Below are 24,544 nucleotides of genomic sequence, written 5' to 3'. Positions count from 1 at the left end.
AGTGTATTGTAAATTCATGAAATTAATCACATATCCTCAGACTGTATGGTTCTGTGTATGTAATTTTTTATGAAGTGTTTGGAAGCTTCTCTTAAAAGATAAAAAAAAAAAAAAATTATCTTTTTTACTGTAACTTTAATAAATTGCCATTAAATCATCGTTCAAGATATCCTAAATCCGTCCGCAATTTAGCATCTTCAGTATTTTGGCATCATGATAAAAAATGTTTGGTGTGATTTCCGTGTTTCTGCTTGGAGGAGTATTAATTTGTTTACAGCCCGTTTTTAAAAAAAACCCACATTAAAATAAATATAGCCGACTTCCTGTTGGTCGTAGCTAATGACTGTAAATTAGAAAGTTGTCCGGATTAATTAGAACAATTTATGTACCGAGTTTGGGGTCTGTAGCTAAAACTAACCCCCTCATTTTTGACAAAAGGTGGCGCTATAGAGTGTCTCTTCCACGCCCGTTTATGAGCTTTTTCCAGTGTCTAACTATCATTAATACTCATATGTGTGTTGAGTTTCATGACATTCTAAACATGTTATCTGCCTCAAAATCACCAGAAACGAATTTTCAACTTTGACACGTTGCCATGGCAACATAATTTTAGATATCAATATTCCCTTCACAGTTTTACATCGGCCGTGTTTTGACATTATTCTGGTGAAGTTTGAAGCAAATCGAGTAAAAAGAAGATGCTGAATTCAAAGCATTTTGAAAACGACACACTTCCTGCAGCCAGTTGGTGGCGCTATAACTTTCAGTCATAATAGTCACATCTATCCGATCGGCATCATACAACGAACAAACCACTGGAGTTTGATCTACATCATACAATGTATGTGGACGTTATTAGGCATTTCCTGGGTCTCATTTTTCGCCATAACTTCATCGCCTCGCCACGGGCAAACCGTTCGACATATCAAAAATATCTTCGCAATTTAGCGTCCCCAATGTCTTGAGATCATGTTCACCGAGTTTGGTGGCAATTGTATGGAAATCCTCAGAGGAGTATATCAAATTCCAGAGCATGCGCTTTTTAAACAGCCCTGAATAGCCGACTTCCTGTTGGGCGGAGCCTAAGACATGCTGTGCGGAAGTTGTTCGGCTCAATGAGTTCTATATGTGTACCGAGTTTCATATGAATACGTGCAAGTATGTGTGAGCTATACATCGTGTTTTCTGACAATTTTCCAGGGGGCGCCGTAGAGCCCCTGTGCCACGCCCAGGTCCCAGCCTCAGCGGCGTCCTAATGGCCGCAGGTTCCAATGTGCGTGCCAATTTTCGAGAGTTTTCGGGCACGTTAAGGCCCCCAAAAGTGCCCGGATGATTGAAATAAAAAATAAAAAATAAAAAAATAATAATAATCCTTAGAAGAACAATAGGGCCCTGCGCCTTACTGGCTTGGGCCCTAAAAATAATAATCCTTAGAAGAACAATAGGGCCCTGCGCCTTACTGGCTTGGGCCCTAAATATATTTTTGGGGAGTCACACCACATTACATTTCACAACATGGCCTACCCTTGTCTTGTGATAAAAAGGTCAAATTATATGATCATTTAAGAGACTTACTGACCTTGACACATAGTCATGAGTGTCTGAATATGTCCGCTGATATAATTTCCTGTTTCATGATTTTTTTTCTGCATGATCATTGGCCACACAATTTCGATCAGACAGACTTTTTTCCCCCAAATATTAATGTATGCAGTAATGCAGTTTTTTCTCTAATATTAAGATTACTTGATATATGCCATACTTAATGTAAGATAACATTATATTTGCTTAAATTTGCATGCTTAAATGAACTTCATTTAATAAATTAAAAACAAGTTCATCATAGAGGAGGTGCATTAAATGCATTGTATTTATGATTTTCATTTTGAATAAATAAACAGCTCCGGGCAGAAAAAAATAGCATTATGTCACTGATCCCTAGATGCAGACATCCTGTAAACTAACTAGCCTTACACAAGGAGAGGTCCAGACAGTAAAACTCACGCCAAGACGTCTCCAAGAACACAGCTCAAGTCTAGAGCCAGCAGATTCATGAAGAAAATGATTTCTTTGATCTATGGGTGTTACTGATGTTACAAGTGGTCCTTAACTCACTCTCTCTGCTTTCACAGGCAGATTTACGACATCCTGCCATGCTGTTAATTGATCCTGGAACAGTTTCTAGGGGATAAAACTGGCCGGGCATCTGAACGCTGATTCAGCCGGGCTGACCTCAATTAAGATCCTATCATGGTCGTTGTGTTTGAAGGGCAACTTGATGAGGCCAAAAACTATTGTGTGCCCATTCGCAAACATTAAAACCAATACTACAGGAGCGTAAAAGAAACAGCCCGCTGAATAAGTTGGTAACACTTTATTTCAATAGTCCACCTTCAACATCCTACTAACAACAAGCATCTACATGTCAAACACCAGTCACTACAGTATTAGTTGAAGTATCTGCGTATACTTAATTTTGATGGTCCCTCAACAGACATTTCACTGACTATAATTGTGCGAATATGATTCTACTAACCATAATCTCACAGTCTACCAATACGCTAATGAGAGTTAGTTGACATGTAGTTGCAAAGTTATAAATAGCAGAATGTCCAAAGTGGACTATCGAAATAAAGTGTAAGCATAGGTTCCTCACAGTTTTGCATGCATACATTTGTCCCTCCGTGCCTTTTGTTATGCATAAGGCTGAAAGATCTATGTCTCTGACTGGCAACGTTAAGCAAACATTCACAGAAACCCTGGCACATTCACACGTTAATTGAGGCATTGAGGGGGAGAGGGGAGGTAGTTAGGGCTTGTCCACTCCTAGTGCAGTTGGATTTGAAATACAGAGATTTAGATCAAAACAGTAACTCACTCTGGCCTGATGAATCAGACAACATATTACTTTCTGTACAGTCACTGGTGCTGTTCCTCGTGAATAATTTTGTATCAAAAAGAGGAAGTCGGACTGAATGTTTAAAGAGGCCCGTAATGAAACGCCAAAATTTGTTTTGTCACATCATAACATTATGCAAGAGTAAATTTGTGATTTCAGAGGAAAACTGATTACACAAATTACATTGTTTCCTCCCACAAAATGAGCTGAAGACTTTAAAATGCTAGTCTATATTCTTCCAACAAGCACTTATAGAGCAAAAACTGCTGTGTAAGAGCTGGATTTGGGGGGATGGATGGACGGCAGAGGGAACAGAAAGCCAATCTTATCAAGAGATCAGGCAAGTAAAAGACAGACAAAATGGTGTTTGTTTTCTCCTTAAATTGGGTAGAGCTCTATCCATTTCAGATCTACATATATAAACTACATTAACATTGAAAACACAGCACAGAAAACAACACCGAGGCTGATACAAGATATCAGAAATGAGACTAGAATGAAAATGGAATAGAATAGAAAAAGAACACGAAGGAGAAAGTAACGTATACATACAAGGAATGTAGAAGTAATTAGATTCCAAAGACATGGAGTACAATAGAAGTAAATATAAAGAATGAAATTGAGAACATCTGAGAGGAACAGAAATACGACAAAAAAAACTGACATTTGAACAAGAGGTTCAGATGTGATTTGAGGTTTTAATATCGAAACATTGATTAATTACTCACCACCATCGGAGACAGCCGCAGACTGCAAGAGAACACAGAAAGACATGTGTGAGTGACTCTCTTCACCAACACAAACGCACACTGAAGTCTGCAGCATAGCAGGATACTCTGGTGGCATGATACACACACCCGCTCTTCCTGTTTTACTGGTACAGTTTTTCACATACACGCCTCCTCACTCGCTCACAGATAATGAGATGCATCAGGTACATTCCAGCAAACTGATATTACTGACCCCGCCCACTGTGACACATTAGTCCCGCCCAGTTTTTGATTTGCCTGAGCATGTCATTCAGTGGTTTAGTAAGGGATTAAGAAATAGACTGAAACCTTTTCATCCCAAATGACAAATATTGAGTCATCGAAATTGTACAAAATGGAAAAAAAGAAAGATTTTAGAAAGAAAAAACATTTTTATTTCAATTTCATCTCTAATTTATTCAGAGTGATGATCCATTTATTGCAGGGTCAAATGATACATGCTACAATCATAACAGTGGAATTTAGGTAAGTGGATGTGTAAAGTGTTTGTATGGGATGGGTGCCAAATGAGTGATTTCATTTAAAAGTGGGCTCAAAGGTCAGTAAGTGATGACACCTAGGGTGTGAGCTTACATAGCGTAGTTTTTCTACAAATAGCACTTTTACACAGACAAGATTGAGAACAAAAACTTATTTTTACACCACCGTCCAAAAGGTTTAGGTCAAGAAATTCATATTTTATTCAGAAAGGATGTATTATAATTTATCAAAAGTGACAGTAAAGATATTTAGAATGTTTCAAAAGATTTCTATTTAAAAAAAAAATACTCTCTTCAAAAACAACCTCAAATTGTGTATGCTACTGTATATATATTTAAATAAATTATTTGTTATTAATATAGAAAAATATATTGTACCCCATGTATTGAACTCTCTTAGAGAGAATCCATTTAAGAATAATAAATAAAAATCATTACAATGAATCAGTGAATGTTTTTGCATATTTTCTATGAAAACGGTGAAAGAAAATCTGGAGAATTATGATGAACTGATGTAAATAAGGCTAAGGGTACTACACCGTTATCGATAGCTGAAAACATAAAACTGACCATAAATATTAAAAATTTACCATTTATTCAAACAATATTGATTTAAAACACTGGACCTTAACAAATAAATAAACAATTGGCTGGGAATTCAAACTATATTAAAATCACCACCTCAAATGAACTGATCTCCAAAGAACTGAGTCGCACATTGTTTACTTGCACACAAATTATCTTAGCCTTCTCCGAATTAAATGCTCTATTCTTGCAACAAGAATTTTGATTCAATACAGGCCTAGAAATGGTTCTTAAAAGCAATTAAAAGGCAGTTAAAGGAGGAGTCTGATCATTCACAATCCAGAAACAGTCATGGGGGAAAGAAACAAAAAATAACCACATGTATGGCGGCTGGTAGCAGCATGGATAAACAAAGACGGATGCAGTTTCCATTGAACAAATAGTCTATACAAACAAACATGCTGGAACTACAGCAATTTCTTTCCCAACATGACCTTGTATTTAAGCCCTAACTGACCCTGATGTTATTCAATACTGCATTTGACAAACTGAAAAAGTTCCTAGAAAATGTGGAGCACACTGTATAATAATAATTTGGCTCTGACCCAGTCCTTGGTCAACATGTTTGAGATGACATCAGCCTATAACTACATTATACTGGTCCAGAGACATCAGGGACACACTCTACACTGTCCTACATCAACTATATTACCAATCACAGATGACTGGGAGGAGCAAATTTGAATAACAAAGCCACTAACCAAACATTTAATTTATGTGTGGTAGTGTTACATATAAAGTATTATAACTAGGACCAATTTCAGATTTTTTATACCCTCCTTCAACTTGAAAATCTGTCAGTGATGTTACTGTCAGTGGTGCTTCTGCTTCCTATTCTCTCTAAATAGGAGAAACACCACTGACAAATTTAGTGTGACCTTGAAGGAAATGAGAATGAGGAAGAATAAAGAATAAATCAAACAGTCAATTTAACACAGAATTGAAACATTTAATTATTGAAAAATTTCAGATTAGAAAGCCACAGCAAACTATAGAATAAGCAACTTTGGGAAAGAGCTACTTTTAGTCTAACCTGGTAAGACCATGTACACATTCATTATCTGGAAACACAATATGAATCCAAAAAGTAGGCTATAAGTCTAGCATTTGGAAGACTATGAGTGCAGATGGAGTCAGAGTGATGCTGAACGTCCAAGATATTGATCATTCGTCAAAACCCTTCTGAATGAAATGTCTTGAAGTCATTATATGTCTCGCAGAGATAGCAAAGCGCTTAGAAATACTCTTCTCTCATCATATTGCCCCCTCTAACCCCTTCTGTTTCCCTCCTTCCTCTTCTCATTCCAGTGGGTTTCCTGCATTTTTTGGCAGTGGAGCTGCTTGTAACCACATATTGAAATATAAGTGGCCTTTTCCATATTCCAACCTCTCCACCCCTCACATTCCTGACTCTTTCGACCCGGAATCTCTTTCTGTCATCTTAATGTAACTTAGAAGACTATGGCACACAGAAGCTGCTTTATAGGTAACAGGGTCGATGGCGCTCTTTGTGTACAATTGATGAGGTTGATCTGATGACTTTCTCATGACGTCAGCATAGAGCGCAACTACATTAAGAAAGTCGAAAAGAACCTGATGCTAGAATGACGACCAATTTACAACCAAATTATTTCCCAAAACATTGTTGTGGTGTGTGGTGACAAATGCATTTACAAAAATTGATGCAGCATTTATGGAAACGAACTGAACAACTAGGTGTCTCTCTTGTATGGGGCAAGAAATCACGGAGCTAAGTATGTTTTGACTCATCAGTGTTGCCAGATCTAAAAAACAGCAAGCAAATAATAACAAGCCCACTTATATTTAAACTTAAATCTAAACACTTTATCTTGGAAATAAGCCACATACCAAAATATTGCCACCTGCACCTGCCTACATTATAAACTCCATTTACTGAACCGCATTATGAGTCAAGTCCAGACAACAAGCCCAAAGACACTTAATAAACGTTGCATATAATAAATAAAAATGGCAACACTTCAAGTGTGCACTCTGCAAAGCAGTCTTTCAAGCATCACATATGATGATTCTATTAATAGAGGTTTAGTTAAAAACAAGTCTTTAGTTACTGTAATATTACTTTGGTCAAAAACAGAGAATACCTTTCAGTGTGGCCCTTGTAAGTCTCAAACTTGCAACATGTAGCTACTATCCAAAACGTTTAAACAAAACAAAACAAAAACTAAAAACCTTTACATTTACATTTTAAAAAGTCTGACACAAAGAACAGTTTACATAATTTGGGTTCCCCTTATTCAGTTTTCTTATTCAGCCCATAAATGAAACAGAAGTCAGATTGTCCAAAAATTTTTAAAAATAAAACTGATGCAGGGACTTCAATGTTAGGGTGAATTTTCCTTTCATACCGGCTTTAATATTTGCAGGGCTTGAAAATTCATGTTAGGTCACCATTTGATGTCCAATGCCAAATCTGGGTCCTCGGGCAAAAACCAAAAAAGAAAAAAACAGTTGAGAACCACTGCACTGAACTATGCACACCACAGGCTAACAGCTTAGCTGAAGACAGTATATTTAAGAAAAATAAATGATTTTTATTTAGATGCGATGTCAAAGCATCAGGAACACGCAAGTTCCGTCACATCCTGCTTTCATCTCAGCATCTCTCCCAGTCTGATGACCCTGGTGTGACTTAATGTGTTTTCCTTCTCTTCCCCTCCGCTGTGCATTCTCTAACAGAGCACAGACTGTGGAGAGATCCATACATACCTCAGGGTTTACATATACTTGCAGCTGGATGGCCTGTGATCTCACATACATACAACCAGATGTGTGAATGTATGAGTTTTGTGCTGTTTGAGGCACATTCCTGATGTTACTGCTGAGCTGCAGCAGAAAACATTATCAAATAATTGTTTTGGCTGAACTACTCCTTTAAGACACAGGCCACAAGGTGCAGAACGAAATACATGTGTACAGAACATCCATTGTTGTTTGTCCAAATGTGTTTGTTTACACAGGGCTATGGACAACACACACACACACACACACACACACACACACACAACACCTCTGTGCAATGTTTGCAAGGGTGAAATATTCAAATGTGACACAGGGACGACTTCATGACAAAGTGGGAAAGCACAGCTAGCACACACTCACAAACCCAAGATGTTTATATACAATCTAAAAAAAAACAGGCTTGTATTAAAGGGATAGTTCACCCAAAAATGAAAATTACCCCATGACTTACTCGCCCTCAAGGTGTATTTGACTTTCTTCTGTCAGATTAATACAATCGTAGATTTAAAAAAAATTCCTGGTTTTTCCAAGGTTTATAATGTTAGTGAATGGTGGTACTCCACATGGCTCCAGGTTAATAAAGGCCTCCTGAAGCAAATCGATGCGTTTGTGTAAGAATAATATCAATATTGAAACAAAACTTGGTTTTCGTGAGACTAGCATAGTCTCACCAGAGCTTACGTTACTCCTGTGTCATGTGTACTTTTATGATGGATGGATACAATTTTTGAGCTTAAAAATCTCAACCTCCATTCACTGCCATTATAAAGAAAGTCATATACACCTAGGATGGCTTGAGGGCAAGTAAATCATGGTTATTTTCATTTTTGGGAGAACCATCCCTTTAAATAAGTATGAGATAATTGTAGAATATTACAAGCTGAATATTAAGGTCAACATGGAACAATAATCAAAATACATTTTACAGTATTTGCATAATGTGATGCATTTCTGAATGAATCGAGACATTCTGAGGGAGTGCAAATTGAAGTTGAACACTTTGTACAACTCATGCAACAGTTCTATTACCTGGAACATTTACACTATTGTTCAAAAGTTTGGGGTTTATTAATATTTAAATATTAACATAAAAGCTATTCTTTTAAACTTTTTATTCATCCGATAATACAGAAAATATATCATGTTTTCCACAAAATAATATTAAGCAGCACAACTATTTTCAACATTGATGACAATAATAATAATAATAATAATGTTTTCTTGAGCACCAAATCAGCATATTAGAATGATTTCTGAAAGATCGTGTGACACTGAAACCTGGAGTAATGATGTAGAAAATTCAGCTTTCCATCACAGGAATAAATTCTATTTTAAAATATATGAACATAAGTATAAAAAAAATAGATACTAAAAAAAAAAAAAAAGTTTATAGTTTTAAAAGTGCTTTCATCTCAAATGCAAAGTCCGAATTATAAAATAAAAGCGATGGCAGAAATGTAACTGGAAGAAAAGTGGCTGAATAGAATAAAAAAGGATAAAGTAAAAAATAAGTAGTGCTCACAGAAACAGAAGAAAAATGAAGGGAAATGAGGGATGTCTGTTCTCTGTGATGTTTGTCAGAAAACATATTTGATGACCGCTCTCCCTCACACAGACACACATTCCAGTTAGGTGTTTGAAAAGTAACAGACAAGTTTTTTCCAAACCTAACACACTGTGGTTTGAGAAGAAGCAGGAAACTGTGGGACTAACAGCTAACGGACAAACAGATCCCAGTGTTTATATTTGAATCTGAAATGAATAGTCCCTCGCATCGAGTGCTAAATTCCCAAGAAAGAGTAAGTTGTGTGTCTTCAAACTGTGAAGCGGTGTGAATTCATACCCAATTGTCGCCAATTTGCTTTGGCTTAACAAATGCTCAAGCTAACTTACAACACAAACTCTTTAGGAGAGACAGACGAGCTGTTCTATCTGACAAAATACCCATGTCAAGAAGACAAACTAGTTTTAGTGGAACAAACAGTGCTAGTAGTCCAGGTGTGTTCAGTCTCTGCCCCCTTTCATAAAGCAGGAGGATGTTTACGGGGCTATTGAATGGAGACGTCTTACAGCGACTCATGAAGAGACAATGCACAATCTAGACACATAAGAGAAAGTAGACAAAAAGAGAAACATGGAAAAGAGAACAACTTTTCATCACTCACCGTATGAAAGTAGTAGACCCTTTTAAACGACAGTCTCTTTTTGAGACTCATGGTCTTTTTCGTATGCGTGTCCATTCAAACGGCGCAGCTCCTAACATGTAGAAACCCAGTGCTTTGACTGGCGAATCCATCCCTCTCTTACGCCTAGACTGCGCTCACTTCATTCCTCCACGGCAAGAGCTGACATGCGCTCCGAGCACAAGACAGACACTCAGTCTTACTAACGAGGAAGTTCCCTTCTGATTCTGTGCCGTTACAGCAACCTCGACTCTCAGCAGAATGCGCCTGGGTTGCGAGCGAGAAAATCAGATGGAGAAGAAAACGATGACATTCTCCTGTTCCTTGACCTGTGTAGCAACTATAAAAACAGATGTCAGACTTTTCTCTTGGTGATCTTTTTCAACACCAACTAGCGCCTCTCACTTAGAGGAATCAAGAAATGCTTACTCAACCGCTTCACCGTCCTTGGCTCTGCCACAACTCAAATAAATCCTCCATTCAAGACAAAAGAAAGCACTCACTCCGGGCCTCCAACAGCACAGCCCTGCGCTGCCACTTCAAATAAGCATCTGTCTTAATTTCCCAACGCCTAAAAACACAGCCGGTGGAACTGAGTTTCTTGGTACTGTAAAAATCCAAGAGGATGGACAGGCCTCTGGATCGTCCTGCTGAAAGGCGTGTTTTTGGATTAAAGTGAGGCAGTTGGAGAATAACGTAAGGTGAATGACCATGCCGTGAGAGTGGACGCTAATGAAAGGCAGGTTCTGGAGCAGGTCATATCAGTACAGAGAGAGAAAGAAATAAAAATATCCCAGAGCTGGAGGTACAAAGGCAGTGTTTGATACAAACCTCATGAGCTCGATTAAAAAATATGAGCGTCGCAATTGGCAATTTCCTGAGTAGATGGGTGAAAAAGAAAATCTTAAAAATACTTGGCAGACATATTTCAGAGAACAAAAATATTAGGGGTCCATTAAAATGCCACCTTTTGGCTAGTGGTGAAAGATCTTTAAGGGAGGTTTGGGAGCTTTATTTTTAGCATTTCTGTGTGGGCTGATTTTCTGTTCTTTTCTTTCTTTTTTTAATCACCCATCACAAACCTCCACCCCACCCTAAAAAAAAGTTTGGCTCCATATAAATTATATAAATATTTCAGTTGTGAAATCTACTATAAATATGGAACACTGGTATATGGTAGAGCTACATAATCGTTAAAAGATCGAAATCTCGATTCAAACACCCATGTGATCCCATTTTCAAATGACTATTAAACCCTCGAAAAATCAACCCGGAACATTCAAATCTGCGTTCTCGCTGCCACTAAAACAGAGCAGACAGACAGTTACCGTGTTTGGGTAAGAAACCGCTTCACAAACAATCTTTTCAACGTCACAGTATTATTTTGTCTTACAGTAATTCATATTATCACAGAAATACTGGGATGAAAGTTTTCAGATATGAAGTTCAGATTTAAACATTTGTGTCGATTGCATTGTTTTGCCTTTTGGTGAAAAGTGACTGTTAAAAAATTTATTTGTCATTGAATAATTCATTCAAAAACACAGATTCATCTAGTAATGAGATCAATTAACTATTTGTGACCCTGGACCACTTGTAGCAATAGCTAACAATGCATTGTATAGGTCAAAATTATTGATTTTTCTTTTATGCCAAAAATCATTAGGATATTAAATAAAGATTATGTTCCATGAAGATATTTTGTAAATTTCCTACCGAAAATATATCAAAACTACATTTTTGATTAGTAATATGCATTGCTAAGTACTTCATTTGGACAACTTTAAATTTGATTCCAAATTTTCAAACAGTTGCATCTCAGCCAAATATTGTCCCATACCAAAACAAACATCAATGGAAATCTTATTTATTCAGCTTTCAGGTGATGTATAAATCTCAATTTCGAATCTCAATTAAGAAGGTTTTGTGGTCCAGGGTCACATTTACGAGTGAATCACTGAATCATCCATTCAAACCACTTTTTCATCATTTTAAATGTTAAAAATTTGTGTATTAAATATATTTTAAATGCATATATATTCAAATGTTTTATTATTCCTTCAAATTAATTAAACACTTTTAAATAGACTGCAGCAATAATATTTTGTCAGGTTCAGAATCGTGGGAGATTCGTGATATCGATTTCAGACAAAAAAAAAAAAAAAATGTGATTCTCAATTTATCCAGAATTGTGCAGTACTAGTATATGGCCGTTTGTAAATCTAAAAAGGAAAGAAAAAATTTAATAAAACAAAAAAAACAGGTTTCATTCATTTATATACGTCACTAAATTCCAACAAACAAAATTAACATACTGTAAAAACTAATGTTGATTGCTTTGAACAAGTTGTCAATCAGCTGATTTCACATCTGTGAAAGACAAAGTTCTGAGAGTTTGAGCAGAGAACAGAAGTATGACAGTGTTTCAGATCACCTCTGACAGTTCTGCAAGTTAATATTCAAATGAATGGCTTGGCTCAGATCTCCACTCCAGGGCTGTGGCACACATTTCAGATGGGGATTAACTCTCTGAATCAGGGGAAGTCCTGATTCTCTCAAGAGAAAACCAATGCATAATACGGAGTCAAATCTCAAGTCATTTGAATGCAGATCCACATTCCTGTTGGTTCTCATGACTGTCCTCTCTGCCTGTTCCCAGTGGGCATGAAGGCATTAACAGTGGTTCTCTCTTCCCTCTCGAACCAAGAGCAATGGAGCTTATGTGAGCTAAGCGAGCTGGCAAACAGACGCAACTCTATACAGAAAGACATCTCATCTCGGAATGTTAATGGCAGATAAGAAACCAATAATATAACGTAATAATATCAAATTATTATATAACAGTGCCCTCCATAAGTATTGGAACAGTAAAGACAGAATTGCTCTGTTGGCTGTGGAGTCAAGACATTTGCAAATATGATTAAAAGATGAATATGAGACAAAACTACAGAATATCGCATTTTATTATTAGCCGTTTCAACACATACATGTTTTACCAAATAGAGAACAGCACTTTTAGAGTTCATCCCACTCATTGATGTGAGCATAAGTATTGGGACAGTTGAACATAAGGCAGATATAAAAGATTAAAAGCTATTATTTAGTTGCAGATCCCTTGCACACAATCACAGCAGTGAGTCTGTGACCCATAGACATCACCAGACTCTTGGTCTCATCCTTTGAAATACTTTTCCCAGCCTTTAATGCAGCCAATTCCAATTGTTGCTTGTTTTGGGGAGTTTCTGCCTTTACTCTCCTCTTCAGCTGGTGAAATTCATGTTCAATCGGATTTAAATCTGATTTTAAATCCATTTCTTTGCCCTTATAAATTCCTTGACTGAACTGGCAGGGTGTTTTGGGTCATTGTCCTGATGCAATATGAAGCACTTCCCAATGAATCTGAAGGCATTTTCTTGAATATTGGAAGGCAAGATGGTTTTGTACCCTTCCAAATTCATTCTGCTATTGTCATCATACATCAAGTCATCAGGAACGTTGAGAGGGCCTGTTCCAGAGACAGCCATGCATGCCCATGCCATGACACCACCTCCACCATGCTTTACAGATGAGGCTGTATGCTTGGGATCATTTGCAGTTCCCTTTTTTTCTCCACATTTTTGCTTTCCCATCACTTAGATAAAGGTTCATCTTTGTCTCATCGGTCCATAAACACAGTTCCAAAACTCTTCTGGCTCATCTTTGTGCTTTTTTGCAAACTCTAATCTTGCCTTTCTATTTTTGGTGCTGGTCAGAGGTTTGCATCTTGCTGTGTAGCATCTGTAATTCTGTGTCAAAGTCTCCTGAGGACAGTAGATTGTCAGAGCATCACCACAGCTTTCTGGAAGTTGTTGGTGATTTTACAGACACATCTTTTAGGGTTCATTTTCACAGCTTTTATGATCTGTCTGTCATCTACTACTGTTGTTTTCTCAGCCGATCAGGTAGTTTTTGGTTGCTGGTGTCGCTGGTGGTTTCCAAACTCTTGATTTCTCCATGCCCTTTATTGTTGCTATAGCTCTAATTGACTTCCTCTTTTCTTTTAGCATCCAAATTGCTTGCTTTTCTCTCAAAGTCAGCTCCCTCATCTTTATCCTGGTTTGTGTGTGTCATCAACGAATGCAAGATTCAGAATACAGAAGTAATGGATATAACTGATACGACACATTCCCTGCTTTTAATATCTGAAGAATTAATGCAACAGGACACTGCTGATCACTTAGAAAGACCTGTGAGGCAACTGTTCCAATACTTATGCTCACATCAAGATAGGGGGATGAAACTCTAAAAGTGCTGTTCTTTTTATTTGGTAAAACATGTATGTGTTGAAACGGCTAATAATAAAATGTGACATTCTGTAGTTTTGTCTCATATTCATCTTTTAATCATATTTGTAAATGTCTTGACTCCACAGCCAACAGAGCAATTTTGTCTTTACTGTTCCAATACTTTTAAAGGGCACCGTATATTACAATACACATATTATATAATGTCAAAATGATCTAGTACTCTGAAACTACTGCAAGACAGTCCAACAAAGTCCTACAACTACAATAAAGTCTGTCAGCACAGTATATAAAGTATGACAAGACTGATTAACACTGCAACACATGAAAAGAGAGATACATAGAAGAGTGATAAGTAGAATAAACAATAACATGGATGATGGTGACACCGTTGAACAATACATTATGTAAATATACTTATTTGCATAATGTAAATTATACAGAGAGAAGGAAGGAGCATAGGATGTCAGTACTAGGTGATTTCTTCATTAAAAGACCAACTTGTCTCAATACTGCCATCTGCTGTACCTTCCAACACAGGCACAAACACACTCACTCACATACTAAATGTTCATCTTATGAATAAAAAATAAATACATATATAAATAAAAACCCTTTAAAATAATATATTATATAATGTTTGCATATTCATTAAAATGATTCCAAGATACATTTGAATGATATTTAGCGTAAGTTAATTTCTTGGAAATAGTAGAGAGAAAAACAAAAAAGAAAATCAAATAAATTTCTATTCTAATTTTCAGGCGAAATGCTTTTCTCCTAAAAAAAAGCGTGGGGGCTTAAGGAGCTCAGAACTACTAATCAGCATGACCATACATTACTATATACATACATTTCAAAACCGAATGAGTTCACTCACAAAGTATTTGTTTCACATTAAATTTTTGATGTGTGTTCTTCTTTCCTAAAGGGAAGTACAGCTTTACTTCATATGAAATGTGACACGTGAGATTGATGACGAAGTTGCTTTAAATTCATAGCTGAGCACAAAAAAACCTCCAATGATGCTCAAAGAAAATTCCAAAAAAAGAATGACAGATACAGAAATCTTTTATCAGGAGCTCGTAAGAATTCAATAACACCTGATTGGACAAATTCGGTCACATGATTAGGATATGCAAGTTGATTCGTGATCAAACCATAAAAGGTAAATTACATAATTACATATATAAATATCTTTCATCTAGCTAATTTTGGCATGAAATTAGATAATTAAAAATATATTTAAAGCATAAAACCTGCAAATGAATGGCATCAAATGAGTATATAAGATGCAAATTCACTTGACAACCTGTCCATCAGCACAGTTTTTAAACTAATTTGAGGTTTCAACAGACATGGACCTGCATTCCAAAGCAAGATCACACAAGTACTTGTACAAGCGGTGTTAAAATCCAAACAGCGCTTTGTGATCACAACCACACTCTTAAATATTAACAGCAGACACAGACTCCAGCGCTAGAAAACTGTCAGAGTGCATCCACAACCCCCACCTCAACTAAAACACTCTGCCTTTAAACACAACACGACTTGATAGATCAAACAAGCACACTAGCCCATTCTAATGTTCATGTACAGGTACTCACTCCATCAGTATTGACGCTCAAAGTTGGCTCCATGTATGGCAGTGTTAGTCTCCACAGTCGGCCGTTAAATGACTCCACGCTCTGTAAACACATCCATCCACTGGCTGCGTTCAATACAGCGTGTGTGAGTCCGTATTCACAGTCTGTCCCTGTCACTATCTCTGCGTCTTCTGTTGTTTGATTCTCTCTCTCCCTCTCTCCGTTTTTCCACCCACTCTGCTGTAATTCCTATTCCGCCCACAGAGCCCAGGGCTCACAGACAGAGATGCAGAGACACGCTCGCAAGTGGGAGTGAGTGAGTGAGTGTGTGTGCTTGTGCGTTCACACTCATATACTTCACAGAGGCGTGAGAAACAGTCACACAGACACGCACTGAAATGTAAGTGCTTCACAGTTGGATTCTTCATGTTATTTACACAATGCCTTGTGTCACCTACTTAGTATGCCTGGAGCACAGCATCTGCTTAAAGAAGGGAGCATGAAAGAATCAGAATGAATGTGTGTGTGTGTGTGTGTGTGTTTGAACAATTAAGGGGTTTCAGCTTCCTGGCAAGTGTTCATTTCAGTGTGTATAATTGCAGTCAATGTGTACAATAAAATGTATCAGGAACATTGAAATTGTCCTTCTCATTGTGTTTGTGAGTGGATCTGTCTTGTTTGACAGGCACTACTAAACCTAAACATGGTATGAAGGGCTACATTCTTCAACAAGTCCCAACTCTGTTCTCTCTGTAAGCAGTGTTTAAGAATCCATGGGGTCTGTTTTTTTAACCCGGGAGCAAAGTAGAATCTTCACTATAATAAATCACTCAGAGTTTGTGACTGATGTGAAGCTATGGACAGATGAATGCATGTGGCTTCTGTAGCCAGCAGCCTCAGAGAGTTAAAAATGCATTGTATTGCTCCTGCTTTGGATTATAAAATGCCCTAACATGAGATAATACATTCACTTGGACACAGACATAAGATAATAGACAGATAATAGACAGACATTGTAATGCATGCATATAGAAATACAACCAGAAACAAACATGTGATTCTGAGAAACTATTCAAAACAAGGCAGTCAACAAGCATGAGAGTTGAGACATATTTCTTCTGGGTTGCACAATTATTAGGATTCCTTGTTTTCTAATCAAGCTTTTCCACTACAGGAAGTTATTTTCCAGTGTTGTGTCATTAATATTTATTTAGCCTTGAGGTGCACAGCAAAAACAGTATTTAGGTTCTAATTTTCAGAATTATAATTTTTTTGCTCTATGATTCTACTTTAAAGGATTCAAATATTGGCTAAACAGCATCTGCTCTTATGATGATAACCATCAAGTTGTTTTCACACACGCTTGACTTCATGTATGCTGCAATCGTTTCAAGACTCTCAAAGTGAAACTGACGGTTTTTGCAATCATTCAGTGCATTGCCTTGAACATACAGCGCTGATCCAATTACTCATACATGATCAAGTCCACAAATATGAACCGACTTGTGTCACCAAGTTGGTTAAGCAAAGCCTGCATACAACATATCCTATTATGCCAATTTTATTGCAAACATGCAATCTAAAAACATTACTTACATAATCATGATTGTTCAAATGAGTTTAAATCAGTAAACTGGTCAATTTTATTTCTGAGACGATGTAATAAGTTGAAACAGACATTCATGAGAAAATGCACTATAGCACATCAGAAATGTATAAAAAGTTGTCCCTGCTGTTTATTAGTGGTTGTCAACCAGTGGGCCAGGGACCATTAGGGGATCTCAGCAAACAAATGATTTAAAAAGAGACCAAATAAGCATTAAAATCAGCTAAAACATCTAAAAATGTCAGAAACGTTTTTCTTTGAAGAACTAGGGCTATTAATTTTTTGGGAAAACAGGGAGTAGCCTATTTTTAAAATGTGATTTCTAGATCTGGAAAAATCTTATTTATTTATTCTGGTCCTCAAATCAGATTGGCTGAGAGGAGTGCGATATTCTAGTCATAACAGAACTCCAACCATTTCACCATTTGTATCACTCCGCTTGCGCTATTTCACTATAATTTTATAAATAATACTGTTTTTGTGTCACGCAGGTCAAGAGGTTTTTAGGCAAGAATGTACTTGTTTAGACTTCAAATATGTGGTTCGTTAATAAAGATAATGATACATTTAAATAAAGATAAGTTTGCACATTTGCTTTGACATTTTTGGAGATGTGAGTGCAAGGGCATCGGCGGCTGTTGTTTCTTATATATTTACACACATGTATGTACACTCCCCTCCAAAAGTATTGGGACAGTGAGGCCAACTCCTTTATTTTTGCTGTAGACTGAAAACATTTGGGTTTGACATCAAAAGATGAATATCAGACAAGAGATTTACATGCCGGCTTTTATTTCCAGGTATTTACATCTGGATCTGACACACAACTTAGAAGATATCACTTTTTGTTTGAACCCACCAATTTTTCATGTGAGCAAAAGTATTGGCCTCACTGTCCCAATACTTTTGGAGAGGAGTGTATGTATTGTCATGCCAATCTTATAAATAGTGTATTAGGTAAAAACTGTGAATTTTGAAAAATATTTCATCTTTATTTCTTTATTAACCGGTAAATCACAAAGTACTGGAAAAGCCATATAAATCCGTTGCTTAAAAAAATGGGAACCTTGAAAAAACCTTCAGTTCTTAAAATCTACTGAAAGTTCATTTACAGAAACTAGGAGTGTCTGGCCTTCGAATATTGTTGTGAACAATGAGGGCCTTGGAGTCAAAAATAAAAAGAATCTCCCTGCTCTAAATGGTGGCATTTAAAAAAAAAAAAAAAAAAAAAAAAAAAAAAAAAGGTTTGATGACATCAGCCAAGAAGTCATACTGAAGCAAAATGATTTGTCTCTGATGTAAGATTATGAAGATCAAAATTCATTTATTTTCTAATTATTCACCATGAGGCAAGGCTAGGCAAGTTTATTTATATGCCACCTTCCATACACAATGGTAATTCAAAGTGCTTTACATAAAAAGGAAGTAAAATAATCAATACAAATAAAAATAATAATCACAATAATAAATACAAGGAATTTTAAAAATAAGACCAAATATGTGTATTTCAAGTTTACTTCAGCAGTCTGTGTTTATGAAGTCAGTATCCGGAGTGCCATTCAGCTTAAATTATCCACGTAAAAAGAGTTTGTATTTAAAAATAAATCGTATTCGTGACTTTCAAGGATAGTCACGATCAGTTTTGAATGGGGGGTGGAATTTGTTGGCTCAGTGAGCAAACTGAAGGCTGGAAAGGCTGGCGTGATGTCACACAGTGTCTGTGGGCATGAAGAGAAATGACATCTCACCGGGTAAACACACGCTGACAAGATAACTGCACAGCTCGCTTTCTCTTACACGATAGGCCAGCCAGAGGAAGTGTGTGTGTGTTCTGGAGAAGCCGGTAATTAGTGCCTTTCCTGATGTTGTTTGTGTATGTTCATCTCAGAGCTTGAAAGTGTGTGTCACAGCATTTAAGGACAGTATTCAATTAGCATGTAATTTAAGAGCGCGCATGCACGTTCATGCCTCACTGCAGAGAGTGTGTGAGTTCGTAGCAGAATCCCTGCTAATGAGAAGAATGCTGCTCAATGCTCATTAGCACACACTCACACACTAATTACTGTGCTGCTTCACAAAGCGAGCTCTGTTCAGACACAAGTGCCGCCACCCTGCATATGTGCAGCTCTGAGAAAAGAGACGAAGCTACCGGAAGACGAGGTAAAGAGATAAGAGCAAACCAAAGAGAGAGAGACTACAAGAAAATAATGGAAGCATGAGGAAAAAATATAAAACTGTCGCATTTAACCTTCTGTTTAATCTATGGCATTATCACAGTTTCTGCATAAAGGCTTTTCTTAGCATGTGTACAGTGCAGATGATAAACATCCTGCTTTTAAGAGCTTAAGACTCTTCATCACTCAATACAACCCGCTTTATGCAATCAGGCGAGCGTTTGTTCCAGCCACTAACACTGAAGGAAGTGTTTCATTCTTTTATCTTATCATGTCTGATCAACAGTGTGACTGTCCCGTCAGAGTGGCACGGACACTCATTTTCATGTTATGTGACTCAGCTGGTAAAGAGGGACTCCTGCTTAAGTCCAAAAGAGTAACAGTTTTCTGGGATCAGTTACTTATTATTGACAGATCATTTATAATAGTGGACAAAGGTATAGGAGTGGGGGGGGGGGGGGGGGGGGGAGTTAATGATACTTATTTAATTAGAAATTAATGTATATTACTTTATACAATTTCATTATTATTATCATTATTATACGTTCCTTTGGACATTCTATTCTTCGGAAAAAAGTTTTTTACATATTACAATTTTTATTGAGCAGCAAATCAGCATATTAGAATGATTTCTGAAGGATCATGTAATACTCGAGACTGGAGTAATGTTGCTAAAAATTCAACTTCGCATAAGAGACTTTTTTCAAATACGAACTGTATTATAAATTGTTACAGTTTTAACTAGATTTTTACATATGCATATGGAAGAGGTTTTATCCAAAGCTACCTACAATGCATTTACATAGCACTGGCAATGACAAATTCATGGGTTTAATTCCCAAGGAATACATAAACTAATAAAATATCCTGAATGCAATGTCAGTGGTTTTGCACAAAAGAATCCGGCAATTGCATAAATGTTAATGTGTCTTTTCTGAACCCAAGATTTTGGCGATGATATAGCTATGGCCCCACATTAAGTGTTTAAGTCAATGTGATTAGTTTTGGCTGTTTTATTGTTGGTCACATCTTCCCATCAACCTCCATGATTTAGGAGTGGAGCGGAATAAGTTAAATACTTAAATTCATAGGTCCAGAACAAAGATTTTCTGTATTTTACCCATTCCTTGTACTCAGTCTTCATGCTATACCAAGGAGGACTTTAGTGGACTTTAGTCTAGACTTTAGATGACTTTGTGAATGTTAAGCACAGACTGATGTTCATTTAAAATAAGTTCAAATGAAAGTGTGTAATTTCTGAACTACTAACATTTAAAAAAACAAAATGGTTTTTCAAACAGGTTGCCAAATCACTACTATTTGTCAAGCAATGTTTTCATACCACCACAGATCTACAGTGTTTACACTTTTCAGAAAAAAAAACCACACGAATGCTTCACTTATTGTTGTCTGCACAAATTAAGTTAAGGAGAAAATATGCAAAAATTAAGGAGAAAATGTCAAAAAAACACACACACACACACACACACACACTTCAACTTTAATGTTCCAAATTAAGCCTCTAATTACTCACAGAAAAATAGATAAAACTGTAATAACCGCTGGCATGCTGGCTATCAGGACAGACCGAGATGTGATGTGCTGTCAGTTTTTTTGTGCCCCCGAGCTCTTCCATCTGAAAATTACACCATCCATGTTTCACCATCTCCTCCGTTGCTATGGCAATCTGCCGTCACCACACTTTGTGAGCATCACACGACACGTGGATGGACTCCTTCTCTCAGACTGCTGAGTCTAAAATTAAACTCACGTGTGTGAGTGTGACCACAGCCATTAATACACTAGAATACCCTCTCTGAGGTGTCAAATCTGCTGTACAGCCACACACCTGTCATTTCGTGAATAAGGGCCCTAGAGTTCATGCACTCCAGAGGGTTGCTTGTGTTTTTTGTTTCAGTGTGCATGCATATCTCTGAATCACTGAGTCACACGTAGAACACTCACTCTTATGTAATCATTCCCAACCCTCCGAGTGATAGGATCGGAATGCTGAGAAGTGAGAATGCGAGAGAGACTAAAATGTAGGGACATCCATGAGGAGAAAAAGAAGAGCATTTAAGGAACCTTACCTCAAGGTCATCAAGTGAGCGAGCCATACTGAGACGCTTGGAACGTCCAAAAGATCGTCTGCCGGAGGAACGCTGAGGAAAGCCCATAGTGATGCCTTTAAATCTTCCACCCTATGAGAAACAGAGAGAAAGACATTAGTAACATAGACAAGACCAACATTTTTACAATGCAGAAGTCCTTTGATACAATAAATGTTCCATCGTCCTCACACTGGCAAACCATGTGTCCCCCAAGAAATGTCTGGGAATTAGAAAAATAGTTTTTTGCAGAGTATAGCCAACAAATAGTTTGGAATAATTAAGATTGTATTACAGTAAAAACAGTAATATTGTAAAATATTATTACAGTTTAAAATAACCCTTTTCTATTTGAATATATTTTAAAAAGTAATTTATTTGATGGCAAAACAGTCTTCAGTGTCACATGATCCTTCAAAAATATTTTATGCTGCTTTGGTGCTTAATTATTAATAATGGTTCAATGTTGAAAAAGCTTTTACTGCTTAATAATATATTAGCAAAAACTGAGATACATTTTATTTCAGGATTCTTTGATAAATAGACTAAAGGCCCGTTCACACCAAGCACGATAACGATAAAGATAGTTCTAAAAATCGTTCTCAGTATTAAAGAATAGCAATGTCCACACCACAACTATAACAATAAAGGCACAGAGAAACAATATCGTTGGAATCACTTCCAGAATGATTTAGTTCACTCATGATCATTTATCAGACTTCTACATTTGCATTCAACCTTAGTTCTGCGCACAAAACACAAGAGAGTCTGGTGGACAGTCTCGACCCCAGCTCATAATCATATCACAGTGTCCGTCTACCAAAACTGTCTCCTGAGAAATAGAAATGATAAGCCCTTTGTCTCCCTCTCCCTATTTTTGAAAAGGACAACAACATTTCTCCTCCACTCCATGTGTGAAATCCACAGAGGAACCAGTAACCAACTCTCCTCTCGCTGTTTGATTTCATTACGAGAGGAACGTTTGGTGATATCGTTTGAGGATCACATGAACAGACACATGGGGAAATGTGCGCTTGTGTGTGTGAGTGTAAATATAAACCGTATAAAGGATACTTTTGTCACTAAAGAGGTTTTTAAAGTGGATTTCCTAACAACACAAGGTTTTTAAGCAAAATATGACATTTGTGCAACTAGTATTGCCAAAACAACAAGACTATATCTTAATGGGTTACTCCACCCCAAAATTAAAATTTTGTCATTAATCACTTACCCCCATGTCAATCCAAACCTGTAAAAGCTTTGTTCATCTTCGGAAAACAATTTAAGATATTTTGGATGAAAACTGGGAGGCTTGTGACACTGTCAAGGCCCACAAAAGTATGAAAGACATTGCCAAAATAGTCCATCTGCTATGGTTCAACTGTAATTTTACGAAGCTACGAGAATAGTTTTTGAACGCAAAGAAAAAAAAAATAACGACTTTATTCAACAATTTGTCTCCTCTGAGTCAGCATAGCGCCATTTTAGAGAGTATCCACACAAGCCTCCAGGTTTTCATCCAAAATATGTTAAATTGTGTTCTGAAGATGAACGAAGCTTTTACAGGTTTGGAACGACATGGGGTTAAGTGATTAATGACAACATTTTCATTTTGGGGTGGAGTAACACTTTAAGGTGCTGTGGGTGTTTCTAGGTTGGCTCGAAGTCGCTATAATATTCTGGTTCCTAGAAATGACTCGAGTTCTTTTTTCAATGTAAAGGTACAGTCACATTAGCAAATGCAATTAAAATTAAACAATGTAAAAATAGGTATAAAAATAGGTCTACTGTCAATAGTGTATTGATGTATAAAGCATAGCTCACACAGAATACAGCAAATGTGTATGACCAACTTGAACCTATAATATACATTGGGAAATCTTTTACATTCACATGAAATTCCAGACGACAGATGAAATGACTGGATTTTGCCCATAAAAACTCACTAAACAATGCACCTTAAAGTGAAAATCATTTACTAACCCTCATGCCAACCCAGATGTCATGAAATTCATGACTTACTTTCTTTAGATGAATACTAATATTTTTAGATCTCTGTCTATATGATGAAAGTAGAAAAAACGCATGTAAAATGTTTCAAAAACCACGTAAAACAACCCCAGTTGATGAATCAATGTCTACTGAAGTGAATTATGTTTGTGTAAGAAAAATATAAATGTAAAAAACAAAAATTTAACATAAACATTGCTTCCAACAAACAAGCCAGAAGACATTGATTCATCAAATGGGGTCGTTTGGATTAACGTCATGTTCACTTTGCAAAGCGTCGACTCTGGGACTCCTCTTGCATTATAAACATTCTCTACACATTTAACTGGTATATAAGAAAGTCTTTCAACAGAAAACAAAATACATCAGCATTAACCCTGATGCAGTCAGAAAGATCATCAGTGACGCTGGACAGAGAAACAGAAGGACGAATGTAGACGGGAGAACCAGCAGTCAAGCGGTCAGAGAGACAGACTGATTAGAGGGATCATTTTCATAGGCTAAAGTTTACAGGCTGATTGCGCAGATGACAAGAGCAGTGTAATCAAATGGCCTCCTGTGTTGCCTAGAAACGCAGCGAACTCTGTGTTCAGCCTCATCATTATGACACATCAAGTGATAACAAACATATGCGCGCACACACACACACACACAAATATGCCAACACAAGTGAGTACATGCACATGAGAGTCAGGGTAGTACATACTTCAGCTATGCACATGTGTGTCTGCGTTTAAAAGGATAGTTAAACCAAAAATTATAATTCTGCCATCATTAACTCACTCACTCACGTCATCCCAAACCTGTTTGATGTTCTTTATTCTGCAAACACAAAACAAATCATTTGAAGAATGTTGGTAATCAAACAGTTTCAGTGACCATTGACTTTCAATTAGGAAATTTCAAAGATTTCTAAAAATATTTTCTTTGTAAAGTTCCCTTACAGAAAAAGTGTGCAATCACGTTAAAGTGACGTGAAATATGTGAAGACACATGAAACACGCATGAAACGTGGTTTTGGAATATTTTCATGGTCTAAATGTGTGAAACCCATGTGAACACTTGAACAAATATGGACAA

The 24,544-nt window shown here is 36.9% G+C and overlaps 1 protein-coding gene across 2 annotated transcripts in view; it reads right to left on the bottom strand.

Moving 5' to 3' along the window:
• The window catches only part of LOC306873307 (regulator of G-protein signaling 12-like), a 51,536-nt gene that overhangs the window by 18,568 nt on the left and 8,424 nt on the right, over nt 1-24,544 (bottom strand). For both annotated transcript variants that reach the window (XM_079422503.1, XM_079422504.1), the window contains exons 3-4: nt 21,437-21,547; nt 3,628-3,649 (exon numbers count right to left, since the gene is read on the bottom strand). In XM_079422503.1, the coding sequence (XP_079278629.1) occupies nt 3,628-3,649; nt 21,437-21,547 (133 nt within the window). The remainder of the gene's footprint in view (nt 1-3,627; nt 3,650-21,436; nt 21,548-24,544) is intronic.

This window comes from Barbus barbus, assembly GCF_936440315.1.
Source record: "Barbus barbus genome assembly, chromosome: 7".
In the NCBI taxonomy this organism is placed as follows: domain Eukaryota; kingdom Metazoa; phylum Chordata; class Actinopteri; order Cypriniformes; family Cyprinidae; genus Barbus; species Barbus barbus.
Note: the sequence above shows the minus strand (reverse complement) of the source record. Positions and strands in the feature narration are given on the sequence as shown.